Genomic DNA, 12,048 nt, shown 5'->3' with positions numbered 1-12,048 from the left:
GCGCAGCGGGCGCCATATGAGGTAGGGGGGGGAGGGGTCAGCTGGGGGCGAATGGGAGCTGGGGGGCGGGCGTGCAGGAGGTCGCGGCGGGAAAGCGCGAGGGAGGGGGGGACAGGTAGAGTGAGAAGAGCTGGGGGAGGGGGGTTTAAGGGTGGAGGGGGGTGAGTTTTAGGAGGTTTAGGAGATTAGGGAGAAAGATAGGAGTAGGGTTGTGAAGATAGGGGAGGGGGGGTTGTAGAGGTGGGTGAGGGTGAGAGGTAGAGTGAGAGGATAGGAAGATAGGTAATAGAGGGGGTGGTGGGAGGGGGGAGAGATAGAGAAATAGATAGAGAAAATAGATAGATAGGGAAATCGATAGATAGGGAAATAGATAGAGAGATAGGAAGATAGGAGGAGGTGGAGAGTGAGGGAGTTAGATAGTGGGATAGAGAGATAGAGAGATAGGTATATAGGAGGAGTGAGGGAGGTAGATAGTGAACGGGTTAGATAGGGGAGATAGAGAGGGGATGCGAGTGAGGGAGGGGGATGAGGCAGGAGCAGGAGGGCAGGCGCGGGGAGAAGAGGACGGAGGAGGCAGAAGAGCCGAAGGCAGAAGAAGACAGAAGACCAGAAGACCGGAAGAACAGAAGAACAGAAGAACAGAAGACCGGAAGACCGGAAGGAGAGAAGAAAGGAAGACCGGAAGAACAGAAGAACACAGAAGAACACAGAAGAAGATACAGAAAACGAAGAACAGAGGGCAGAAGACCACAGGTCTATGCTATGGGTGGAAAAAGAAATTCTGCAGCCCATAGGGATCTCCTGGAACCCCAGTACCCTGGGTACCTCAGTACCATATACTAGGGAATTATATGGGTGTTCCAGTATGCCAATGTGAATTGGTGAAATTGGTCACTAGCCTGTTAGTGACAATTTGGAAAGCAGAGACAGCATAACCACTGAGGTTCTGGTTAGCAGAGCCTCAGTGAGACAGTTAGGCATCACACAGGGAACACATATAGGCCACAAACTGTGGGGTCCTGGCTAGCAGGGTCCCAGTGACACATAACAAACATACTGACAACATAGGGTTTTCACTATGAGCACTGGGCCCTGGCTAGCAGGATCCTAGTGAGACAGTGAAAACACCCTGACATATACTCACAAACAGGCCAAAAGTGGGGGTAACAAGGCTAGAAAGAGGCTACTTTGTCACACCCAGCCACAGCGGCACCACAATGGCACCTGTGGTTAGGTCGGTTGGACAATTACTTCTGTGCCACGTGAGAGACGGATGGGGCAGTGTGCAGATCTCTGATGCTACTGATGGGAGGTGACGAAGTCCACAAACTCTTTGACTCCCTCCCAGACACGGGTGACAGGATGGATTACGAGGCTGCGGTGGCTGCGCTAAACAAGCATTTTGACCCCCAACTCAGCCCGGATTACGAGCGTTTCAAACTACGCCAGGCCCAGCAAACAGATGTTGAGTCGGTAGACATGTTCTTTGCTCAACTGAGGAAGTTAGCCAGCACGTGCGTCGGCCTGACCCAGCACGAGGAAATCAGAGCCCAGATCATCCATGGGTGCCGGTCCAACATGCTCCGGAAGCTGATCACGCGCCAACCAGGTATCTCCCTGGACGAGATTTTGATACTGGCTCGCTCCCATGAACTATCTGCAGTCCGGGCGGAAGCCATTGCCGCAGCAAGGGGGCAGTCTATGTCAGCCGCGTCGTCTTCACGCTCCGCTGAGGTGAAGGAGGAACGGGTGGAGGCCATCCAGCCTCTCCAACCATCAGCCTGTTGACCTCCCGCCTCGAAACCAGGAGAGGGTGTCTGCGGTAATTGTGGGTATGAACACAGGTCTGAGAGTGGTGCCTGGAGAGAGGGAAGCCATGCAACCGGTGTGGCAAGAACAATCATTTCGCCAAAATGTGCAGGGCAGGAAAAGGCAGGCAAGAGGAATCAAAAGGGAAAGAGGTAAAGGTCAGGAACGTCAGCACTGAAGACAACGCATCAAGAGGGCAGGTGACCGCTAGGGTGCCGGTGTTCGAAGAGGACGAGGAAGAGGACATTTTTGTCATTTCATTTACGGGGTGGAGGCAGAACAAAAGGCGGCCTCCCCCTATGAGTACCGGGAGGATCAATGAAACGCCCGCTACCGTGCTCATAGACACTCAACCTCTACCTACCTACCGGGAGGATCAATGACACGCCCGCTACCGTGCTCATAGACACTCAACCTCTCAACCTCACAAACTGGATCTCCAACTGCGCTGACAACCTTGCTCCCCTCAAACGCACGCATCGACAGACCAACACCAAAAAACCTCTCTGGTTCTCTGACACCCTCAAAGAATCAAAGAAAACTTGTTGTGCCCTTGAGAAGGCCTGGCGCAAGGACCACACCGCTGACAACATGACCGCCCTCAAGAACGCTACACGCGAACACCACCACCTGATCCGCACTGCCAAAAGGAACTTTTTCACCGACAGACTAGACAAAAACAGCCACAACAGCAGAGAACTCTTCAGCATCGTCAAAGAGTTCTCCAACCCCAGCGCCAGCGCCAACGCCGTCACGCCCTCACAGGATTTGTGCGAATCCCTCGCCACTTTCTTCCATCGCAAGATCAGCGACCTCCACGACAGCTTCGGACACCAGACCCAACCATACACCACTGAACCCGCTTCCCCGGACATCACCCTCAACAACTGGACCCACATCAACACGGAAGAAACCAAATCCATCATGAACTCTATCCACTCCGGCGCCCCTTCGGACCCCTGCCCGCATTTCATCTTTAACAAAGCCGACGACATCATCGCCCCGCACCTCCAGACCGTCATCAACTCTTCTTTTTCTTCTGCTACCTTCCCCGAATGCTGGAAGCACGCTGAAGTCAACGCCCTACTAAAGAAACCTACGGCTGACCCAAGCGACCTGAAAAACTTCCGCCCCATCTCTCTTCTACCTTTCCCAGCCAAGGTAATAGAAAAGACCGTCAACAAACAGCTGACCACCTTCCTGGAAGACAACAACCTGCTCGACCCTTCACAAACCGGATTCCGAACCAACCACAGCACTGAAACCGCCCTCATCTCAGTCACTGACGACATCAGAACCCTGATGGACAACGGTGAAACAGTCGCCCTCATTCTCCTCGACCTCTCGGCTGCCTTTGACACCGTCTGTCACCGCACCCTAATCACCCGCCTACGCTCCACCGGGATCCAAGGCCAGGCCCTGGACTGGATCGCCTCCTTCCTCGCTAACCGCTCCCAAAGAGTTTATCTCCCTCCGTTTCGCTCAGAACCCACCAAGATCATCTGCGGCGTACCTCAAGGCTCATCGCTCAGCCCGACACTCTTCAATGTCTACATGAGCCCCCTCGCCGATATCGTACGCAAGCACGACATCATCATCACTTCCTACGCCGACGACACCCAACTTGTACTCTCCCTCACCAAGGACCCCGCCAGCGCCAAGACCAACCTACAAGAGGGTATGAAGGACGTCGCAGATTGGATGAGGCTCAGCCGCCTAAAGCTGAACTCTGAAAAAACGGAAGTCCTCATCCTCGGCAACACCCCGTCCGCCTGGGACGACTCCTGGTGGCCCACGGCCCTCGGCACCGCACCGACCCCCGCAGACCACGCCCGCAACCTCGGCTTCATCTTGGACCCTCTTCTCACCATGACCAAGCAAGTCAACGCCGTGTCCTCCGCCTGCTTCCTCACTCTCCGCATGCTCCGCAAGATCTTCCGCTGGATCCCCGCCGACACCAGAAAAACCGTGACCCACGCCCTTGTCACGAGTCGCCTGGACTACGGCAACACCCTCTACGCCGGGACCACCGCCAAACTCCAAAACCGCCTGCAACGCATCCAAAACGCCTCGGCCCGCCTCATCCTCGACGTACCCCGCAACAGCCACATCTCCGCACACCTGAGACACCTGCATTGGCTCCCAGTCAGCAAAAGAATCACCTTCCGTCTTCTCACCCACGCACACAAAGCCCTCCACAACAAGGGACCGGAATACCTCAACAGACGCCTCAGCTTCTACGTCCCCACCCGCCCCCTCCGCTCCGCTGGCCTCGCACTTGCTGCCGTCCCTCGTACCCGCCGCTCCACGGCGGGTGGGAGATCTTTCTCCTTCCTGGCGGCCAAGACCTGGAACTCCCTCCCCACCAGCCTCAGGACCACCCAGGACCACTCCGCTTTCCGGAGACTCCTAAAGACTTGGCTGTTCGAGCAGCGATAACCCCCCCTTTCCCCCCTAGCGCCTTGAGACCCGCACGGGTGAGTAGCGCGCTTTATAAATGTTAATGATTTGATTTGATTTGATTTGGGGCTTCAGTCAACGTCATGGACGACGCCATGTATAGACAGCTATCCCCAAGCCATGCCTGACTCCAAGTTCCACCAAAATATACACCTAAGGAGGTCGCGACCCGCTTCCCCTGAAGGGGGTGATTGAAGTTTCCATGACCAACGGCCCCAGCTCTAGACTGGGGCGAAGTTCTACGTAGTAGCAGGCGACCAAGGTACCCTGCTGGGATGCCACATGGCCGAAGATCTCGAGTTAGTGTTCTTTGCACGTCAGGTGTATAAGTCGCACACAGAGTCCCTTCTTGGTGAGTTCCAGCAGCTGTTTGCAGGGCTGGGGAGACTTAAAAGCAAGAGAGTCCAACCGCACATTGACCCAAAGGTAACGCCGGTGGCACTGAGACATCGTCGGGTGCCTTTCCATCTAAGACCAGCCGTGGAGAAAGAGTTGCAGTTGCTGTAGGACCAAGGTGCGATCAAAAAGGTTGACGGACCCACCCTGTGGGTTTTGCCCTTGGTGATCGCACCCAAGCCCAAACAACCGTGGGCCATACGTCTCTGTGTGGACATGCGCCTGCTTAACAAAGCCAGGTCCTCACTGGACCGGAAACAAGCATCCTGGGACCGGTTTCGGGGTTTCACCCCTCATCTGCCAGGCTAGCTTGAATCCAGTGGCATGGGAAGCACGGGACCCACGTCTGGGCATACCCTTCCCACTTAGGGCGACAAAGCAAAAACAACAAGTGATGGACGGAATGCTGAACATTGTCAAACACTCACCCCCAGTCATAGATCTGGGTTTAATCCATCGTTCTTTTGCTCACCATGCCACCCCAGTTTGGACGAAGCCATATGCAAATCAGTCTTGACCCTATTCCTCATGGGAACAGTCCAGACCGAACTGCCAAGCCAGGTCCTCATTGGACCAGAAACAAGCATCCTGGGACCGGTTTCGGGGTTTCACCCCTCATCAGCTAGGCTAGCTTGAATCCAGTGGCATGGGAAGCACGGGACCCACGTCTGGGCATACCCTTCCCACTTAGGGCGACAAAGCAAAAACAACAAGTGATGGACGGAATGCTGCACATTGTCAAACACTCACCCCCAGTCATAGATCTGGGTTTAATCCATCGTTCTTTTGCTCACCATGCCACCCCAGTTTAGGCCCAGCCATATGCAAATCAGTCTTGACCCTATTCCTCATGGGAACAGTCCAGACCAAACTGCCAAGCCAGGTCCTCACTGGACCGGTTTCGGGGTTTCACCCCTCATCAGCTAGGCTAGCTTGAATCCAGTGGCATGGGAAGCACGGGACCCACGTCTGGGCATACCCTTCCCACTTAGGGCAACAAAGCAAAAACTACAAGTGATGGACGGAATGCTGAACATTGTCAAACACTCACCCCCAGTCATAGATCTGGGTTTAATCCATCGTTCTTTTGCTCACCATGCCACCCCAGTTTGGACCCAGCCATATGCAAATCAGTCTTGACCCTATTCCTCATGGGAAAAGTCCAGACCGAACTGCCAAGCCAGGTCCTCACTGGACCGGAAACAAGCATCCTGGGACCGGTTTCGGGGTTTCACCCCTCATCAGCCAGGTTAGCTTGAATCCAGTGGCATGGGAAGCACGGGACCCACGTCTGGGCATACCCTTCCCACTTAGGGCGACAAAGCAAAAACAACAAGTGATGGACGGAATGCTGAACATTGTCAAACACTCACCCCCAGTCATAGATCTGGGTTTAATCCATCGTTCTTTTGCTCACCATGCCACCCCAGTTTGGACCCAGCCATATGCAAATCAGTCTTGACCCTATTCCTCATGGGAACAGTCCAGACCGAACTGCCAAGCCAGGTCCTCACTGGACCGGAAAAAAGCATCCTGGGACCGGTTTCAGGGTTTCACCCCTCATCAGCCAGGCTAGCGTGAAGCCAGTGGCATGGGAAGCACGGGACCCACGTCTGGGCATACCCTTCCCACTTAGGGCGACAAAGCAAAAACAACAAGTGATGGACGGAATGCTGAACATTGTCAAACACTCACCCCCAGTCATAGATCTGGGTTTAATCCATCGTTCTTTTGCTCACCATGCCACCCCAGTTTGGACCCAGCCATATGCAAATCAGTCTTGACCCTATTCCTCATGGGAACAGTCCAGACCGAACTGCCAAGCCAGGTCCTCACTGTACCGGAAACAAGCATCCTGGGACCGGTTTCGGGGTTTCACCCCTCATCAGCCAGGCTAGCTTGAATCCAGTGGCATGGGAAGCACGGGACCCACGTCTGGGCATACCCTTCCCACTTAGGGCGACAAAGCAAAAACAACAAGTGATGGACGGAATGCTGAACATTGTCAAACACTCACCCCCAGTCATAGATCTGGGTTTAATCCATTGTTCTTTTGCTCACCATGCCACCCCAGTTTGGACCCAGCCATATGCAAATCAGTCTTGACCCTATTCCTCATGGGAACAGTCCAGACCGAACTGCCAAGCCAGGTGTTCACTGGACCGGAAACAAGCATCCTGGGACCGGTTCCGGGGTTTCACCCCTCATCAGCCAGGCTAGCTTGAATCCAGTGGCATGGGAAGCACGGGACCCAAGTGATGGACGGAATGCTGAACATTGTCAAACACTCACCCCCAGTCATAGATCTGGGTTTAATCCATTGTTCTTTTGCTCACCATGCCACCCCAGTTTGGACCCAGCCATATGCAAATCAGTCTTGACCCAATTCCTCATGGGAACAGTCCAGACCGAACTGCCAAGCCAGGTCCTCACTGGACCAGAAACAAGCATCCTGGGACCGGTTTCGGGGTTTCACCCCTCATCAGCCAGGCTAGCTTGAATCCAGTGGCATTGGAAGCACGGGACCCACGTCTCGGCATACCCTTCCCACTTAGGGCGACAAAGCAAAAACAACAAGTGATGGACGGAATGCTGAACATTGTCAAACACTCACCCCCAGTCATAGATCTGGGTTTAATCCATCGTTCTTTTGCTCACCATGCCACCCCAGTTTGGACCCAGCCATATGCAAATCAGTCTTGACCCTATTCCTCATGGGAACAGTCCAGACCAAACTGCCAAGCCAGGTCCTCACTGGACCGGAAACAAGCATCCTGGGACCGGTTTCGGGGTTTCACCCCTCATCAGCCAGGCTAGCTTGAATCCAGTGGCATGGGAAGCACAGGACCCACGTCTGGGCATACCCTTCCCACTTAGGGCGACAAAGCAAAAACAACAAGTGATGGACGGAATGCTGAACATTGTCAAACACTCACCCCCAGTCATAGATCTGGGTTTAATCCATCGTTCTTTTGCTCACCATGCCACCCCAGTTTGGACCCAGCCATATACAAATCAGTCTTGACCCTATTCCTCATGGGAACAGTCCAGACCGAACTGCCAAGCCATGTCCTCACTGGACCGGAAACAAGCATCCTGGGACCGGTTTCGGGGTTTCGCCCCTCATCAGCCAGGCTAGCTTGAATCCAGTGGCATGGGAAGCACGGGACCCACGTCTGGGCATACCCTTCCCACTTAGGGCGACAAAGCAAAAACAACAAGTGATGGACGGAATGCTGAACATTGTCAAACACTCACCCCCAGTCATAGATCTGGGTTTAATCCATTGTTCTTTTGCTCACCATGCCACCCCAGTTTGGACCCAGCCATATGCAAATCAGTCTTGACCCAAATCCTCATGGGAACAGTCCAGACCGAACTGCCAAGCCAGGTCCTCACTGGACCGGAAACAAGCATCCTGGGACCGGTTTCGGGGTTTCACCCCTCATCAGCCAGGCAAGCTTGAATCCAGTGGCATGGGAAGCACGGGACCCACGTCTGGGCATACCCTTCCCACTTAGGGCGACAAAGCAAAAACAACAAGTGATGGACGGAATGCTGAACATTGTCAAACACTCACCCCCAGTCATAGATCTGGGTTTAATCCATCGTTCTTTTGCTCACCAAAAGAACCATGCACCTGCCTAACAAAGCCATCCGAAGAGAGAGACACATCACGCCTACCATGGATGATATAATTGCGGATCTTAATGGCGCACAATGGTTTTCCAAGCTAAACCTGAACTCTGGCTACCACCAGCTGGAACTTCATCCAGACAGAAGAAACATCACGACCTTCTCAACATACGTAGGACTAAGACGCTACAATAGGCTAAGCTTTGGGGTGTCGTCAGCAGCTGAGGTGTTCCAAAACACCATTAGGGAAACACTATCGGGACTGTCTGGGGTTATCAACCTCAGTGATAACATTTTAATCTACTCCAAGACAAGGGAGGAGCATCACCAACACTTGAGTGCCACTCTGCAGAGGCTTGCAGATGCGGGCCTCACACTGCATAAGCGAAAGTGTGCGTTCTATCAAACGTCCATCGAGTTCTTCGGATACATATTCTCCAAGGATGGTCTGAGGGTGGACCCGCGCAAGGCCGACGCCATTCGCCAAGCCAAAGTTCCGCAGAGTGTCACGGAAGTGAGGAGTTTCTTAGGGATGGCCACATACTGTGGCAGATTCATACCCCAGTTGGCCTCTCCCACAGCTGACTAATTTGTCTCAAAGGTGGGAATGGAGCCCAGCTGTGGATAAGACATTCCGCAATGTGAAGGCAGTCTTACTGGACAAGTCAACCATGGCGTATTTCAACCCCCAAAAACGAACGAAGGTTGTGGTGGACACCAACCCGGTAGGTCTGGGAGCAGTTTTTCAGCAGGAGCAGAGGCATCAGGAGTGGGCCCCCCGTTGCATATGCCAGCCAAGCCCTATCGGCTGTAGAGACCCGTTATGCCCAAATATAAAGAGGGGCGTTGGCAATCCGACGGGCGTGCAAACACTTCCATCTGTACGTCTATGGGCACGAATTCCAGGTGGTGACGGACCACAAACCACTGGTGTCGCTGTTCAAAGGGAGCACACGGTTAGCCGGACAGAGGATTGAAGGCTGGCTGTTCTGTTCCAACCCTACAGGTTTTGAGTCATCTACCGGCCTGGTGTGAACAACCCGGCTGACTACCTATCCAGACACCCCTCTGCAAGTGCACAGGGTGAGTCTCATGAAGGCGATGAAGAGAACACGGAGGTGTTCGTGAACATGGTCGTCCAATCTGCCTGCCTGACTGCGCTAACGGTGGAAGACATTGTGCAGGCTACAGAGGCGGATCCGGTGCTCAACCGCGTCAAGGAAGCGCTGGGTAGCAGGCAGTGGAAACATTTTTTAGGGAGAACTGGGACAGCCTACGTGGAGGACAAAACAGCATTGCAAGGAATGTGGAAAGTATGGGACGAGCTATCGGTGGGCAGAGAAGGGCTGGTCCTCAGAGGGAGAAGAATAGTGCTGCCTTGACAGCTATGGCATTGAGTGGTAGAACTGGCTCATCAAGGCCATCAAGGTGCAGCTAAGACGAAGGCCCGGCTTAGAGACAATGTATGGACACCATAGTTGACACCATGGTCGGGAGCTACCATTCATGCATAATCACCTCCCGGGAGCCTCCCATATGTCCAGTAATCACCGAACCTCTGAGCCAGAAGCCGTGGTCCAAGGTGAGCATGGACTTCGGAAGTTTTCCTGATGGGAGACTTACTGTGGTTGTACTGGATTCGTGCGCCAATTTTTTGTGGTGGAGGTTGTAGCATCCACTTCGTTTGAGAATGTGAGACCAGTATTGGGTAGGACATTTGCAATCTTCGGGCTTCTGGACGAAGTCAGAACTGACAGCGGCCCTCCGTTTCATGGACAAGAATTCCGGTCATACCTTGATAGACTTGCTATACGCCACCGTAAGATCGTGCCGTATTAGCCCCAGGCCAATGGGGACGTGGAAAGATTCATGCGAACCCTCAACCGTGCGTTACGGATTGGTGTTGAACTGAAGGAAGATGGAGAACAGTGCCTCCACCAATTCTTGAGAGCTTATCGCCAGACACCCCACAGCACGACTGGCTGTGCTCCAGCGGCCCTGTTGTTCAAAACAGCCCCACGAGACTGTATTCTGGCAGGTCCCAGCTAGGAATCTTCAGAGCTGGACGTGGAAGCCACCCAACAACGCCAGCAGGTGACGAATCAAAAGGACAGTGAAAGGAGACATACCAGTACATGTGGATTCCAAATGGGAGATCGGGTGGTGGTGAAGAATCGCTGTTCTATAGGGAAGTTCCAGACACTGTTTGAACCGGAAGTGTGGGAGGTAGTGTCAGTCCGAGGCTTCATGGTAATGGCCTGTCATGGGGAGTGGCAAGTGACAAGAAATGCCTCGTACTTTAAACGAGCTGGTGTCGCACCGGAAGTTGAACAGAAGGAAGAAGAAATGGATGGCGCTGGTACAGTCGAAGGAATTACTGATGGACAGTCTGGTACCCAAGAGGTGCGGCCTACCAATGAGAACAACTGATCAGGTGATGCGTACAACCGCGGGGTGGTCAGCCGGAGTGAGAGGTATCATCTCCGACCCAATCCCGTGCCGAGCAGTCAGCTGAGAGACTTCGTCTGTTGAGCAAGGACTCCACGGACTGAACTAACGAATGTAATGATATTCATGGATTTTGTTTCCTGTTTATGTATTCATCAAGCCAGGTTTCATGTTTTGGTTTTCCTCATGGAAAGATGGGAGGGATGTAGAGAGCCACCTACTTTGTTGCCATCGCAGGCGCGAGGGCGGGCTTGCAGGGTCACCATATAAAAATTGAAGGCGGAGCTGCGGTTAGCAGACTCCACGTGTGTACACGATCCATGTGTCTGTGTCGTTCTTCCCGGCAGCTCGTGCGAAGGCCCGAAGCTACAGTAGTGAGGGAATATGAGGAGAAAGTCCTGGGGGGCAAAAAAGATTGTGGCACCAGCGCCACCATTACTAAAGCCGGCCCTGCACACACACCTGCAAGCACACACACAACATGCATTTAAAAACTTTTTTTTTTTTCATTTTTTAAATACGAGCTGCCCCTGTGTTGGTGACACTGACTTTACCACCTCTATGGCAGGGGTGGCAAAGGCAATGCCACGGGTCGCAGAACGACGTCCATGCTGGATTTTCTATTCATTCTTTAATTTTTCCCTTTTTCGAAGAATATCACACAGCTGTAAAATATAGGATCGCTGTGGAGTGAAGTAGCCCAGGCACGTGACGTCATCGGGTATTAGTTAGTGCCCTCCCTGTGCCAGACACCCACCTCCTTCTATGGCAATGCCCCCCCCGCCCTCGTCAGACAGCGCTGAGCACATCCCCCCCCCCCCCCTTCTATTGCAATGATCTCCCCCCCCCCCTCGTCAGACAGCGCTGAGTAGAGCCCCCCTCCCCTCAGGTGACTCACCTGCCCGGGCTGGCTGCAGCCAGAGCCCCCCCAGGAGCAGCAGCAGGAAGTGGGGGCCAGTCATAGCGAGGTGGGGGCAATGCTGGGACAGGGTGGCCTGGGGGGTTTAGTCCTTGAAATAAACTTCGGAGATCTAACGTCAGCGCAGCAGGACTCTATATACACGATGTCACACCAGTGGGGGCCGAGCACCAATCAGACCAATCAGAGGACAGAGACCCCCGCCCCCCTCCCCCGTTTCCTCTCCCTGACAGCTTGGAGACAGAAAGTGAAACTATAGCGGGATATGACGGTAGCAGGGCGTGGTAAACGAACAAAAAAAAACAGAATATATATATATTTGATTTTCCTTTCTTTCTTGTTTTGCAGCTGTTATATAGCGCGAAGTCGACCCAGGCGTT

At 53.6% G+C, this 12,048-nt stretch overlaps 1 protein-coding gene across 1 annotated transcript in view; it reads right to left on the bottom strand.

The window, feature by feature from the left end:
- The window catches only part of LOC138301429 (patr class I histocompatibility antigen, A-126 alpha chain-like), a 171,282-nt gene extending 159,519 nt beyond the window's left edge, over positions 1–11,763 (bottom strand). The window contains exon 1 of the mRNA XM_069241919.1: positions 11,648–11,763. Coding sequence (XP_069098020.1) covers positions 11,648–11,711 — 64 coding nt within the window. The 5' untranslated portion in view covers positions 11,712–11,763. The remainder of the gene's footprint in view (positions 1–11,647) is intronic.
- Between the last annotated feature and the right edge of the window lie 285 nt (positions 11,764–12,048).

This window comes from Pleurodeles waltl, chromosome 6, assembly GCF_031143425.1.
Source record: "Pleurodeles waltl isolate 20211129_DDA chromosome 6, aPleWal1.hap1.20221129, whole genome shotgun sequence".
Lineage (NCBI taxonomy): Eukaryota > Metazoa > Chordata > Amphibia > Caudata > Salamandridae > Pleurodeles > Pleurodeles waltl.
Note: the sequence above shows the minus strand (reverse complement) of the source record. Positions and strands in the feature narration are given on the sequence as shown.